Below are 14936 nucleotides of genomic sequence, written 5' to 3'. Positions count from 1 at the left end.
TCCCTGCAGTTGTTGATTGTCTCTGAAATTAAACCTTTATTCTCCAGTTAACTCCATGGTTGGCTGAGCTGCTTAAAACTTTTCTGGAGCAATACACATTAGAGGCAATTTACACATTAAAAATAACTTGTTAAACATGCCCACAGTAAATTGAAATTACGCCATCATTTCAGAGCCACCTCAACTCCAGATGAACCTGACTCACAGCTGCTCTCCAAACTCTGAGCTGCTTCTGAACCAGACAATGTTTTCAGCTATTCTTTGTTATATTGGTTGGTTTTGGCAAGGCAGCTGGTTGTAAAGTCTCTGTGTTCTCACATGCAGATTTTGAGGTTTTGATGTGCTCAAGCATTCTTCCCCATTAATGTATACTTAGGGAAAATGTGCAAAATAAAAAAAAAAAAAAAAATAGGAAAAACCCCGTAGTGATTAGTTTATATAATTACCCTCTCAAAGAAATAAGTGTCAGTCTCATGTATTTCTCTTAAGTTTGGTATCAGGGCTTCAGACAGGGAGGAAACATTGGTGTTTCCTATAAAAACAAGTTTTGTCAGAGAATTCTGCACACAGTATCACCAATACTAAATTGCTCCATGTATTTCAGCATGAGATGTTTGTTCCTCACTGAACACTTGGTTTGCTTGTTATGGACTTCAGGAAGGCTTTTGTCTGGTAATTTGCTGCATCACAGGTGATCTCCTCAGAGCACTGCCATGAAGCAAAAGGCCTTTCTCTGCTTCCTTGCTGTTACTGATTAAATCTCCATACCAAGACATCCTTTGCTGCAGCAAACACTGTGAGGTATTGCTGCCCTTGTTTCCCTTGCAGCACACCGGTGTGGTTTCCCTGAAGCGTTTGGGCAGCAGTGGGTGAGGTCTGTGTGTTTGCTCGGCAGGATCAAACACAGATAGCACAGTTTGCAGACTGCCACAAGCTGAAGTGCAGCAGCTGAAGAGTTTGTGTTGGGTGAATTCAGCAGCTTGTTTGAACAAGGAAAATGAATCCTGTTCCTGGAGGGACAGGGGTGGCTCAGGGATTGTCACCATGCGCACTGGAAGGTCCTTTCAGGGGCTGTCAGGGTGGGGTTTTCTCTGAACCAGGTGGCAAATTTCTCAGAAAAGTACATTAATAACTAGTGGCAAAACCTGGAGACCTTTTTTGAACTTTCTTTTCACTAATATGCTTAACCTTTCCTCAATACCTGAGCTGATGATGCCATTTCTTTTCTAAGACAGCACATGCTGCTGCAGTGTGGCTGCTGCTGGCTGTGACAGATAAATTAGTTTGGGACACTCAGAAAGGTGCCAGATGACAGATTGTGTTCCAGGTTCAGCACTCTGCTGGGGTAGCAGTGGTGGCAGCCAGCTAAAACAAATGACAAGAACCAAGTGCACTTAGCAGCCAGAAAACCAGAGCTCCTGTACTGAGCTCAGGCATTGCACTGAGTGTGACTTGGCAAAGGACACAAATATGCTCCTCTCAGTGCTAATAGCAAGGCTCCCCCTGATAGTGATAAAAGGCAGCAATGCAACAGAGCAAATTAAAAAACTATTATATTGACAATGGGAAAAATGCTCCTCTGGCTCTTTCCTTACTCCATTGCTGTGGAAATTCCCAGCCTGCACACAGCAATATGCTTTTGCCCTCAGCTTTGCAGCACTTGGGACACATGAGCTATGTCCACATTTCTTCCAGGCTGGGACCCACAAGCTGCTGGCCAGAGCTGATGGAGTTAGCAGTTGATCAGCTCCTCATTGCTAGTTCAAGCCTTTTTCTTTTCCTGCTGGATGGGATTGTCCCTCAACAGACAAGAAATGTGTTCTCAGGTTAAATCAGTTACCCAGTCTCTTGATATACCTGCTTTGGGTTACCTCTGCTACAAGCCCCAATGACTCAAAAATTCCTAGTTAAGACTAAATAGTCTGAGTTTGTGTCTCAGTCTTACAGCCACAAATTTGCATTTTTATAAAAGAAACTCAGAAACTTCCTTGGAAATGAGTGAAAATAACCATAACCTCTAATGAGGACCTGTGTGAGCCAGCTGAACTTGGAGCCTCAGAATTTGTTTTTTGTTTTATTTCTTGGCCTAATGCTGCACATGATTTCTATGTGATCCAGTATTAGATGCTGCAATAGATGGGAGCAGGTAGTATTATTGTAATTCTGAATAATTTGACTCCATGGAGGCTAGAAGGGGAAAGGAAGTGTGACTCGTGGAAAGACAAAACACGAATGTAATGAAACAGCAAAATGGAAATGTCTAACTGAAAATCTCCTTTGTCCTTGCTCCTTAATGATCCTGGAGGCTGGAAGAAAGTCACCTTGCATTAGGATGGCCCTGTGGTCACCCAGAAGGTCCTGCAGCAGTTCATCTGAATTTCTGCTGTGGTCCTGGCTCAGGAGGGCCTGTGGAGCAGCAGCATGGAAAGGCTTCTACTCAACTTCCTGCTTCTAATAAAATACTTACTCATATTAAACATAAATCACAGAACACAAATCATAGATTTGTTTTTTCAAGAAACAACAGTGGTTGACACTTCTCTATCAAAACTGTGCTCCATCCCTGCTCTTTGCCCTCAGTTCATCAGCTGAAGGCTTTTTCTGTGTGGGCAGGAGCGGGAAGTGCTTGCACAGAACACCTTGGGAAGCAGTGTGTGCTCCTGAACCACCCCTGATGGACTGAAAGTCTGCAGAATGCAGGTGTAAAATGAACAGAAACATGAGTCAGAAACAGGAAAATAAACTGAACATTTGAGAGAAGCAAATATTAACCTTTGTAATACCTGGAAGTATTAAAAGTGTGTCTTCTTGTGTCCCCCTCAGACTGCAGACAGTCGATGAGGGACGACGAGGGGACAGTAACCATCAACAGGAGAGGAGCCATCAAGCAAGCCAAAATCCACTACATCAAAAGTCATGAATTTATTGCCACCTTCTTTGGACAGCCTACATTTTGCTCTGTCTGCAGAGACTTTGTATGGTAAGAAAGAAAATCTAAGCTTCCCCCACCTCCAAGGGCTAAATTACTGCAAAGTTTGCTTCAGATATACTCAGGCAAAATGACAATTAAATTTGTGTCGGGAAATTAAAGCTATATACTCAATAAGAGCATTTTTATACCTGAGAGCTACAGTTGTCTTTCACACTGAGAAATAGAGCTTGAACATTTTGCCACTGAAATAATAGGCAGAAACTCCATCAGCATCAGGTGATATCTGGTCATGATCATCAGCAGCTCTGCTGATGAGAACAAGAGGGGTGGGTCTGAGAAAATAATGGCCAGGTTTGAGATGTGGAGTGACTGATGGCAGCCTAGAGACCCACAGAGGATTTGGATCCCTTTCATAGTGAGGCTGGTTTTGTCCTAAGTTAGGTTGGGAGGATTTTCCACGTGATTGAAACCTTGGTTTTTTCTGGGTTTTACTCCTAATTTGCTGGTCTATCAAATACAGGACCTTATCTTCTAAACCCTGCTTTCCTAAGACAGAGGATTCTGATTACCAGAACTTAGACCAATGTATTAATTGGTTGTTTGACATGGTGAAAATAAAATAAAAATCAGCCATCTTTTCTTCCAGAAAATGTTTTTATTTCCTTTTTTATAATTTGTTTTTCAGGGGACTCAATAAGCAGGGATACAAATGTAGACGTAAGTTGATTTTTAAATTTTTTTTTAATTTCTTCTTATGCTGCTTTCCACATGAATCTGGAGATCATGAAAAAAAATTGTAGATATGCATGGCACAATGCATCATCATTATGGGTAGTAGTAGAAGTTAATATCAATTTTGCACAATAACCAAAGGAACCTATGATTCCTACCTAGGATTTCAGTATCAGATTTAGACTTAGCTATTCTTCTCAGAAGTGTGTAATGCTACTGAAGAGTTACACTCATTTATGACAGCAGTTTTTTGTGAAACCTTTTCTAAAGTAAATTACAACTATTGAGGGGTTTTACAGCTGAATTGAAAATCACCTTTGACTTGGCATAGATCTGTGCATTACTCCAAGCAGGGAGGAGCTATCAAAGTGTAGAACTCAAAAGCATAATATTGTCCTTCCTTCTGTTATCAAATGCTGGAGGCATTGATGATTTAGTTTAGAAATAAAGTTTATGGTAAAAGAAAAGGGGCAGAGCAGCCAGTTTAAAAAATATTATTATCTTGATAGAAAATGAACTTTTGGTGTCTATTGTATGATGCAAAAGGAGTGTGATTTTCACATTCTGCCATAAATGCAAATACCTCATCCCATGTATTTATTATCTGAATGAATCCTTTTTTCTCCTTGTGCATGTCTTGAAGAATGCAATGCTGCTATTCATAAGAAATGCATTGATAAAATCATTGGGAGGTGTACTGGTACTGCAGCCAACAGCAGGGACACAATGGTAAGAGCTGAAACAATATATTTAGAGTGTAATTATGTAATTAAACATTGCTGAACTAACAAAACCTTGCACAGAAGCTCACAGCTCCATTTGGGAGGTGCCTGGCTGTGCAACCCAGGGTTCTGTCTTTGCTTAAAGCTGTGCAAAGTCCTGAAACAGGCAGTGGGCAAAGCTTCCAAGAGAGCCAAGCATCTGAAAGCTCAGTGAGGGTGGGTGCTGTGTGTGGGCAGAGGCTGTGGCAGGGAGCAGGGCTGAGGTGACATGGCTGTGCCTGTGCTCAGTTCCAGAAGGAGCGCTTCAACATCGACATGCCGCACCGCTTCCGCGTCTACAACTACATGAGCCCCACCTTCTGTGACCACTGCGGCAGCCTGCTCTGGGGGCTGGTCAGGCAGGGGCTCAAGTGTGAAGGTGAGGAGGAGGAGGAGGGAGATGGCATTCTCTGTGCTTTTCCAGTGTTCCCCCACTGGGACTGCTGGTGGTGCACACTGTGCCTTTCCTTGTGTCGGGTAGGGTGGGATTCGTCTCGTCCGTATGGGGTGAAAAAGCTTTTGTGCAAAAGAGAGACAGAGGCACTGGGCTCATGGGACAGCTCAGGCAAAGTGAGCTGCTGAAGGAGCCAGGAAACACTGCAAAGGTGTAATCTTGAGCATTATCAAAATTACTGCCTTGGGAATAGCTGAAATTTGGAGACTGACTCAACGTAGCATCTCAAAGTGCATTCGAAGCGTTTACTGTAAATATTGCTTTTATAATTCCCCCACAAAAAGGCAGTATGATCCTCATTGTCACAGATTTTGAGAATAAAGTAATGATGATTGGAGGTTTTTTCCCTTGTGAAATGTTTTTTTAGCCTTCATTGTGTTAAAGGATAAAAACTACAATTTTGGTAGCAATGACAGGTCCATGTCCAGTCTGGTCTTAAAAAAGGGTTTCTGAACTGCACAGAACAGCCCTGTTTGTTGTAATGTCAGCATTTTCCTGATGCTTGTATAACAATCCTTACATTTCTTTTAGAATGTGGAATGAATGTGCATCATAAATGCCAGAAGAAGGTGGCAAACTTATGTGGAATAAACCAGAAGTTGCTAGCTGAAGCTTTAAATCAAGTTAGCCAGGTAAGCTTTATTGCCTTTTCTCAGGTAATTACTTGTTTTCAGAGCATTTGGGAGCTTTCACATCATCTTTTCTGCATCACTTTTATGGGAAACTGTATTTGAAAAAGAGGAAATGCAAACAGCTTTGTCTTTTTTAATTTGACACTTATAGAGACTAACAAAGATATCAATAGCTTGAAACTGAAATAGGGAAGGGGGTATGCCACTTAAAGAATTTTTTAAAAGGTGTGTGGCTTCCTGAAATCCAATATTGTTTTTCTGCTGTGCCAAGATTTTTCTGTTCCTTTCTGTTTAATGGGCTAATCAGTGGCATTAGAATGCTGCAAATCTGTTTTTACGTGCTTCAACGTTAAAATTCCACTTGAATGATAAAATTAAGTGAATAAGGGGAAATATACCAGCTAGTCTCATTTTTTATTCATCTGATATAAATATATATACATATATATTTACACACACACAGAAAACCCCTCTGGAATGATTGCTGGCCCCATAGCTTGCATTGTTCATCTCCTGCTGCAGCATGATACTTTGTGGTCAGCTTCTGCAAATAAAGATTCAGACACAAGCTCTGAAATAAAACAGGAAAATATATCACAAAGCCAACAGTGCTTCCTCTGAGATGTGCACTCCTAAGCTTTCACAGGATATTTGCTTTGAAAACAATGAGAGCTGTTGTGGCAGCTCTTTCAGGACACAGGAGCTCAATCTTTTCATTACTGAAATTTGATCTCAGGGATCTTCCATATGTAAAAGTTGTTTCCCTGTGCTAAGGACACATCCAGATATGGCTTCAGCATGTCAGTAAAACAGTGATTCCCATCTCCTCTTTCACATGAGCAGACATCCAAGGGGACATTTCCCCACAGTTCAAATCCTTTCCACTGTGGTTCAAACCATTATACCTTTAATAATTTTGCAATGAACAATGGAACATAGACTGTTCAGGAATTTCAGTGACTTATTTTCTTGCTTGAAGGAAATAAAGCAAATGGCTGATGTGAAGCTGTAAAGAAGGTGACTAAATAGTCTGTGAACCAAATTTCTTGAGAAGAATACATACTGGGAGTTAATAATTAAAAAGAAAGGTTTATGCTGCCATCATGTTACATTTAAAGCTATTACTCTATTTCTAAAGTAACAGTGCTAATATAATTTCAAATGTTCCCCTTCTCCCCAGAGATCTTCACGCAAGTCTGATTCTGGATCTGTAGAAAGTGTTGGTATTTATCAAGATTTTGATAAGAAGCATAAAGCTCCAGGAGGAGACTCAACAGGTGAGGAAACAGACAATGTTTCAATACAGCCACTTACCTACCAGACAATTTAAGAAGTTATTCATCCTTACTTTGTGTTAGACTCTCTTTTTTTAATAAGTGCTGTTAAAAGAAGCAGCATTTCTTTCTTTTTACCATCTCCTGGCCACATGAAATGTTTACCCAGGACTTGTCCCTTATGTTTGGGTTCACCAGTAATTCCAGCAGCAGAGGCATTGCAATGCTGTGTCAGTACCTCATTCTTAGCCAGGGCTCTGAGTCCTGCAGGGTTCCTGCATCCCCTGAACTCTGCCCTCCCTGTTTTTCTCAGCAGATAACAGCGAGTATGACAAGCTCTGGGAGGTAAACTCAACCAAGCCAGTGCCAAGAACTGCAAGGAGAAAATTCAACATAGACAGCTTTGTCTTCCACAAAGTGCTGGGCAAAGGAAGCTTTGGAAAGGTATGTGACAAACTGAGTTCAGGTGTCTGCCTGACTCGATCTCTGCAATGTGATGGGCTCCTTCCTTCAACCAGAAAGGTCTCACAGCTTCTTGGGTCATCTTCTAACAGAATTGTATGTAGACATCTTTGTCAAAGACACTGGAAATTCATCAGCTGGATCTTGTGTGAACCCCAAAGTGATTATAGGGCACAGCAGTTTGTCAATGTTTAGCATAGAGGCAGAGGAATTGCCCTTTAATGCACATATCCAGTGCAAATGGACATTTTAGCTCTGTTCCCTGCACACAGAAGCAGCCTCCCCATGGCCCAGTGCAGTGGCAGGGGATGTTTGGGAGGGCAGAGTGAGCTCCACAGGCTCTGTCCACTGCTGTCTCTGAATCTGCAGCTCCAGTGACAGACCAGGCTTTACCTGGCTGCTCTTTATGCACTCACAAGGCATTGACAGAAAAGCTGCCTGTGGCTCATGGTCCTTGAGCTCCATCTCCTCATCTGTGCCCAGCAGCTTCACCTTCCCCAACCTCCCTCATCTTTCCCATTTAAATGTGTCTTTTAATTGCCAGTGCACCACCTTTGGCTTTCCCTCACTGATACATCAGCACCAGTCTTTCCTACACATGCTGTACTCTCACCTTTCATTGTTTGTAGGTTCTGCTTGCAGAGCTGAAAGGGAAGAATGAATTCTTTGCTATCAAAGCTCTGAAAAAGGACGTGGTGCTAATTGATGATGATGTGGAATGTACCATGGTGGAAAAGAGGGTCCTTGCTCTTGCCTGGGAAAATCCATTTCTCACACATCTTTACAGCACGTTTCAGACAAAGGTAAGAAAAATTTAAATGGTGACAGCAACACAACAGATTGAGCCTTTAATGGATGCTGATACCAGCAGTCAAATGAAAGTAATTTAGTGATGCAAGAATTAAATGTCCTTTTCCTGTGCTCTGTGCAAATCATGGGCCTAGTGGAAAGTAAATATGAGTATGGCCAAACATACCTTGATAAGGACAGAATAAGATCAGAAAAACATCTATGCAGTCTGGAATAAGAAGCAGTTTAATTAAGTCCTTAAACTCTGGAATAAGAAGGAGTTTAATTAAGTCCTTAAACTGAGTTTTATCCTCGGTGAGGGGAAAAGGATGATTGTCACAGATTGAAATCAGTATGTCTGTTTCAGTGTGTGTTAAGTGTAGAAACACACAGAATAGAGGATCAGATATTTATATTTACAAGACCAGGCCACTCAACTCTGTAGGAACCTCACAGGGGTGCATGAAACCAAAAATCCTTCAGGAGAAGAGGGAGGTGGCAGCTTGGTCCCCTGGAGGCACATTGCTACTTCATTTATGGTTGGATGGCATCAGTAACTGTTCCATTCCCTGGTTATCTGCTAAAGGATCACTTGTTCTTCATCATGGAGTTCCTGAATGGGGGAGACCTGATGTTCCACATCCAGGACAAGGGGCGCTTCGACCTCTACAGAGCCACGTGAGTGCTCAGCCCTTCACTCCCCACCTCCAGGCACGAGCTCCTCTCTGGGTTTATGGCCCCTGGTTCTGTGCCCCTCCTCACCTGCAGTCAAATTGCAGTGGCTGATGGTTGAAAATATGTTTCTAGGCACTGGCTGAATACAATGAAGTTCACTCAATGATGTGTGGAGTTGGGCTTCCTGAATTTACATAACTGTGATGTTGTACTTTATGGGCTGCTTGTTCCTGGAGGTGCAAAATAAATTGCAACATGAGGCCACACTGAAAAGCAAAAGGCACAGTTTCAGTGTACTTTAGGGCAGTATTCTGATGGAAAAAAAATGGAAAACAGCATGGGGAGTAAAGATTCAGCACTTTACTCTGTTGCTAAATTGACATGAGAGTACAAAAAACTGTACATTCCATGAGATGCTAATTAAATGGGTAAGCACTTTGTTTAGTAACTGCACTTGTGACAGTTATCTGTGACTTATATTTTTCAGCTCCAGTGATGTTTAAAGGATGCAAAAATATTCTGTTATTGTTACTTTAGCTATGTTTTTTAGTTTGAGGTCAGTTTCTACTTCTCTCATCCAAACCATGGGTGTTGTAATGGCATCATTGAAGGGGTGGCATGTAAACCTTGAAAAGTAACAGTGGAGAGTACTGGATCTGTCTGTAAACCCCAGGAAAATTACTTAAATCACTTCTGTTACTGGCACTGCACTAAGGGTTGCTGACTGGATGGGATCACAAGAAGTCTGGCATCAACAGCAGCCAGTTGTATAGGGCAGCTCCCTTCCCACTCTCCCCAGCAAAAATGTGGATAAGGCCTCTCCATCTTACCTGGATCCCAGCAAACATCTGTGCATCTGGCATCCTCTCTGGGTATATTCTGTGCTATTTGTTTTGGACCAACATTCATCTGCTATACAGAAATAGAAATAGTTTTGTACTTCCCCAATTAAAAAAATATGCCTTTTGGGGCAGAGGGAAGCATTCTTTCAGATTTTCCTTCATGTCCCCTAGATTATCACCTCTTTCTTTTGAGGAGAGTGCCCCTGAAGTGATGGCATTTTCCAGGCAGGTGCAGAGGGAAGGGTGAGGCCCAATCCCACCCTTGCCATTGGTGCCCAGTCCCTCCTGCAGCAATCCTGGGGGCTGAGCTCCCATAGCTCCTTTCAAAGGCACATACCTTTCCCTAAAACCATGCAAAGACTGTTTCTAAAGAGGAGGCCAGGGATGGAGTTCCCTGAGGGAAGTGGGATGAAGCCTGACAGCAGCTGCTGTCCCCTCTGCTGTTTGGTGTGGGACACTGCCGATGTGTGGTGAAGGGATTACCTTGCAGGTTGCAGCATCTGCCTGCAAAAACACACACACATTGGGATTTACAGATATGTACAGTGCTTCTCACTCCACGAAAAGATGCCCACAGCATTATTTTGGCTGCCTGCATTGGCTGTTGTAACTGAGTGAAGATTAAAAGATGTTTTTGGTCTTTTCAGGTTTTATGCAGCTGAAATTTTATGTGGGCTCCAGTTTCTTCACAGCAAAGGCATTATTTACAGGTGAGTACCAGCCAGCTCCAGGCTGGGACCTGGGAATTGCCTTAGCACTTCATGTATCTTTGAATTCCTGACTGTAACAAACACAAGCTGTCTGTCAGAGATCTGATGTAGTTCCAAGGCCATTAACATGCCTGAGATGAATCTTTATTTGTGTGGCTTTTTCCTTGGCAACTGGAACGATGGAATGGGATTTGTGTTACACAAAAGCAGTTTTGTTTCAGTTATTTTCAAACTCTGCCTTCAAATCATGAGTCTACTTAGTGTGGAGGTGAGGGAGAGGCTCCTTGAACAAACCACAGAGGTGGAAGTTCCCTGCTTTTGCCTTCTGGTGGAACCACAGCATCGATGCCTCTGCCTCAGCAGGTTGAAGCATCAAGGGCCAGACCCTGATCCACTGCTGGTACTGGGAACTTGAGTTACCCAGGAGAAAAGACTGCTCTGTTCTTATGTGAAATTCTCTGCTCTGTTTCAGTCCTTGGTAAGCACAGGGCTGTTCAGTTTCTCCTCAGCCTGCCCTCCTTGGTATGTGCATTTGCAGCCAGATGGACAAAAAATGCAGCATGGTCAAAGGGAGGGAATGTAGCTTTTGGAAACTGCTGGGAAAAAAGCTCTTTCTTGGTTGAATAGTGTTGTTCTGAGAAAAGACATGAATAGGACCCTTCACAGGCCATGCCACAACACATGAACTTGTGCTGTAACCAGGAATAAGTCACAGGTAGTGCTAAAAGTTGGGCGGGTTTCAAACAATGAAATTCCTGCCAAAGGCTCTCAGAATCCAGCACAATCCTCCTTTTGAGCCCTGGAGCTGGTGCAGCACTGCTGTGTCAGCTGCTGGGGCATTAACTCACGCTGCCTTCCAGCAGCAACAGAAGCTCTGGCTGTGCTTCTGCATCTGAAAGCAAATGTGGAGGATTATAAGGTCACATTCTGTATATGCACCTCAGCCTCTTCTTTGCTTTGACAAGAGAGAATTCTTTCCTTGTCCCTCATGCCTTCAAAGCACAAAAGTACCATTTTGGATGGATTGTGTTGATGGATGATTATTTTTCTTGAAAAGCCTTTGTGTGTGCAGTTGGGGAGGTGTTTATCAGTGAACAAACTGTCCATCTGATTACAAAAAAGACTTAAAGCACAACCTTTTAAAAACACTTTTTGCAGAGACCTAAAACTGGACAATGTGATGCTTGATAAAGAAGGCCACATCAAAATAGCTGATTTTGGAATGTGCAAAGAAAATGTCTTTGGTGACAACAAGGCGAGCACTTTCTGTGGGACCCCCGACTACATTGCTCCCGAGGTCAGTATGGCACAGACACTGCTGGCATGGATTCAGTGGCACAAGAGCTGCTGTGATTAATCACCTGCTTGTAGGCTAATTGTTCAGAAAAGTCCTAGTCTAATTAGAAGTAAAAATCAGAGAAAAAAATGGTATCTGTGCTTTTTATAGAAGACACTTCAGATTTTAAAATATTCTGTATCTATAAGTTTAAAAAAATGTGGGTTTGGAAAGTTAAAATGCTCAGGTTTTTAAAAACTGGGGGTTAGGTGTAGCCAACACATCCATGAAGCTCCTGCAGAATGAATCTATATGGGCAGATGGAGAAGAGACTTGTGCCTGTGCAAACAACCAGAATTCAGAACAAAAGGAGCTTTTAAGGGGAATCTCACAGAGTTTAATTCTGTGCATTAGTTTGTTGGGGTTTTTTAAATCTTATTTGCAAAGCAGCTCAATGAAAGTATCTAGGTTTTAAAGCTATAAATTATATCAAAGACTTCTGTAGGAATCTCCTTTGCATCATTACTTGTTTCTCCCTTCACCTTGTAAAGAAACTAGAGAGGCTGTTTTTAAGTCTATGGTTATTTAAAGGAGAAAATTTCTGAATGAGAGCCAAGCCCTGTCCATGGAGCTGGCCACATTCCCACAAACAGCAGCGTGGGGTAAAACCACAGCTCTGCATCAGTGTCCACGATTTCCCAGAGAGATGGATTTTTATTTTTCCCCTAAGTGCTCTAGTCATTAAAGATTCTCTCTTGAAATACCTCTCCTGATTTTTGGGATGTATTTCTGCTTCTTGCCTCTTACCTGAATTCCTCCTGTGCGCCCCAGATCCTGCAGGGTTTGCGGTACACGTTCTCCGTGGACTGGTGGTCCTTTGGGGTGCTGCTCTATGAGATGCTCATTGGCCAGTCCCCTTTCCATGGGGATGATGAAGATGAACTGTTTGAATCCATCCGAGTGGACACCCCTCACTACCCACGCTGGATCACCAAGGAATCAAAGGATATATTGGAAAAGGTAGGGCTGATGATCCCTGGGGTGCTGGTACTGTGCAGGGACAGACAGATCTCCTCACCAAGGAGCTGTTTGTCAGCAAATTGCTCTGACAAAGGGAAAGCCAGGTCAGATTGATTCCCAATGCTCTGTTTGCTGTCAGCACCCCGAGTTGTTTTAGCACCAAACCTGTAACTCTTGCACTGCCATGCACCTTTGGAGCAGCTCTTTACTGGGTGTCTTCTCCTGCAGCTCTTTGAAAGGGATCCAGCAAAACGACTTGGGGTCACTGGGAATATCAGAGACCATCCTTTCTTCAAAACAATCAACTGGACAGCTCTAGAGAAGAGGGAGGTGGACCCTCCCTTCAGGCCAAAAGTGGTAAGTGGGTTGTTCTTTGTTCTCAGGAAACAGCAGCCATACGGTAAGGGGTGAATTCTGTACCTGCACAAAGGATCCCACTGCCATTTCCTCACATTTTACAATTAGAAAGTTGTATATCTCGAAGCTCATTGTTCTTGGATGGTTCAGTTATACACAGGTGCACTGTACTCCTCTGACTGCCCTGAGATCTTCCTGTTAAGATCTTCCCATTGCTCTCAAGGAGCTTTGTGGATAAAATGTTCCTGAGAACCAACAGATAGCTTTGATCTCCATTCCCCTCTGTGTTAGAATGTTCACAGTTCCTCACAGTTTGCTTTTCTGAAATGCCACTTGGGATGAGCAGCAGTAGCTCCAGGCTGCTCAGCTGGTACCTGCTGCAGGCCCTCTGTGCAAGCATTAAATCTCTGCTGCTTCAAACTCTCTCCAAGGGGGCAAGAAGCAGCATTCTCTAAGCTGCTGAACTTGGAATTCATGTACATGCCTGATGTTATCTGACAAAAACACCTGCAGAACAGACTGTAACTCAGTCTGTATCACAGGGGGATGCTGCTCTTTCAGCTCATGTGCTTAAAATCCCAAACCAGTGTTTCTCCAGCCTGTTCCTAGAACAGGTGAAATGGTCTGGAGGCAACAGTCTCTTTAAAATGTGCTCTATGGAGGAGAGCTGCCCCTTCAAACACACAAGGTTTTGTGTTGCTTGTTCCCAGAGAAGTGGGAAATCTTTGGTGGTGGAGAGTGTAAAACAGTTTCCTGTTACATGAATATTTACTAAACACAAAACAGCTGCTGTAGGGCATTGCTTTATTCTCTGAACAAGTACAGCCTGTAAAATGTTCTCAGGCATTTAAACATTTTGGTTAATGGCAAGAAGTGTTGGTCTGATGTGTAAGTTAATGCTGCATTGCTTTTGTCACTAATAAATAATAAAGATAATCTTTGGGTATAATAAAGATAATCTTTGGGTAATAACCCAGTGTTATCCCAAATCCAGGTTTGGTTTCTTCTCCAAAGCAACCTGGGTTTTGTTTTTCTGTTGGTTTCCAACTAACAATAAGAAATATAATCTTATAGTCTTGTTAAAGTAGGTTAAAGTTAGATTTTTTTTTTCTGTAAATCAGGGGAAGAAGGGAGGGAGCTAAAATACTTACTTCCCAACATTTTGTATTTAAGTAATTTGTTCTTGAAGAAAATACAAAGTTTGTCTCACACTGTCTTCCCTCTCCAATACAGAAATCAGCAAGTGACTACAACAACTTTGACAGGGAATTTCTGAGCGAGAAGCCAAAACTGTCCTACAGTGACAAAAACCTGATTGAGTCCATGGATCAGTCTGCATTTGATGGATTTTCTTTTATTAACCCAAAATTTGAACAGATCTTGAACAAGTAAGTCTCTGAACAGCTGGACTTTAAAGCAGGGTTACAGACCCACACTCCCAAGTGTTAATGCATTCCAACAACGTCGATACTTCAGAATAATACACCCTAGTGTGATGAATTATGTTCAACTCCTGATTTATTGGCAGTGTTTTTATGCATGGTTGGGTTTAAGGTATGTGAATCATGTGCATTATTTTCTCTGTTTGGGAAAATGTAAATTCTGTTTGGTACTTGAATGTAGTTATGTTATATATATAATGTGTGTGCTGTATATTTTGCTCGAGAGAAGACATTGGGGAACAGAAGATGTCTTTTTACAATGTGTTTGAGCCCTTGGTTCTTTTATTTGTCTTCAATTAAAAGAAAGTTTAATGTAACTTTCACTTATGGCTCTATGATTTTTAACAATACACAGTTTAACTCCAGTGGTCTTTAAAGTACAGTGAAAAAATAATGCTTGGTCAGCCCTGATTGCTTTCTTAAAATATTTGTTGTTTTTGTGAATTAAACAAAAGAAAGTGTCAGGAGAAAGCAGAGATTCCTAATCTAACACCAGCTGCTGAGGGAAACAGCTCAGGGGTGCTTTTGGTGAATAAATGCTACATATTTATTCAGTAAATACACATATTAATTCCAAG

The 14936-nt window shown here is 42.2% G+C and overlaps 1 protein-coding gene across 4 annotated transcripts in view; it reads left to right on the top strand.

The window, feature by feature from the left end:
* The window catches only part of PRKCD (protein kinase C delta), a 59784-nt gene extending 45109 nt beyond the window's left edge, over nucleotides 1-14675 (top strand). For 3 of the 4 annotated variants that reach the window (XM_063164526.1, XM_063164525.1, XM_063164528.1), the window contains 14 exons: nucleotides 2824-2980; nucleotides 3618-3649; nucleotides 4308-4393; nucleotides 4675-4804; nucleotides 5411-5511; nucleotides 6692-6788; nucleotides 7099-7229; nucleotides 7877-8050; nucleotides 8623-8714; nucleotides 10201-10263; nucleotides 11422-11560; nucleotides 12371-12559; nucleotides 12788-12916; nucleotides 14150-14675. In XM_063164526.1, coding sequence (XP_063020596.1) covers nucleotides 2824-2980; nucleotides 3618-3649; nucleotides 4308-4393; nucleotides 4675-4804; nucleotides 5411-5511; nucleotides 6692-6788; nucleotides 7099-7229; nucleotides 7877-8050; nucleotides 8623-8714; nucleotides 10201-10263; nucleotides 11422-11560; nucleotides 12371-12559; nucleotides 12788-12916; nucleotides 14150-14308 — 1679 coding nt within the window. In that variant the 3' untranslated portion in view covers nucleotides 14309-14675. The remainder of the gene's footprint in view (nucleotides 1-2823; nucleotides 2981-3617; nucleotides 3650-4307; nucleotides 4394-4674; nucleotides 4805-5410; nucleotides 5512-6691; nucleotides 6789-7098; nucleotides 7230-7876; nucleotides 8051-8622; nucleotides 8715-10200; nucleotides 10264-11421; nucleotides 11561-12370; nucleotides 12560-12787; nucleotides 12917-14149) is intronic. The other variant, XM_063164527.1, reaches the window with a different exon arrangement.
* Nucleotides 14676-14936: the final 261 nt, after the last annotated feature.

The sequence above is a fragment of the Melospiza melodia genome, chromosome 10 (assembly GCF_035770615.1).
Source record: "Melospiza melodia melodia isolate bMelMel2 chromosome 10, bMelMel2.pri, whole genome shotgun sequence".
NCBI lineage: Eukaryota > Metazoa > Chordata > Aves > Passeriformes > Passerellidae > Melospiza > Melospiza melodia.
This window is presented reverse-complemented; position numbering and strand designations above follow the sequence as displayed.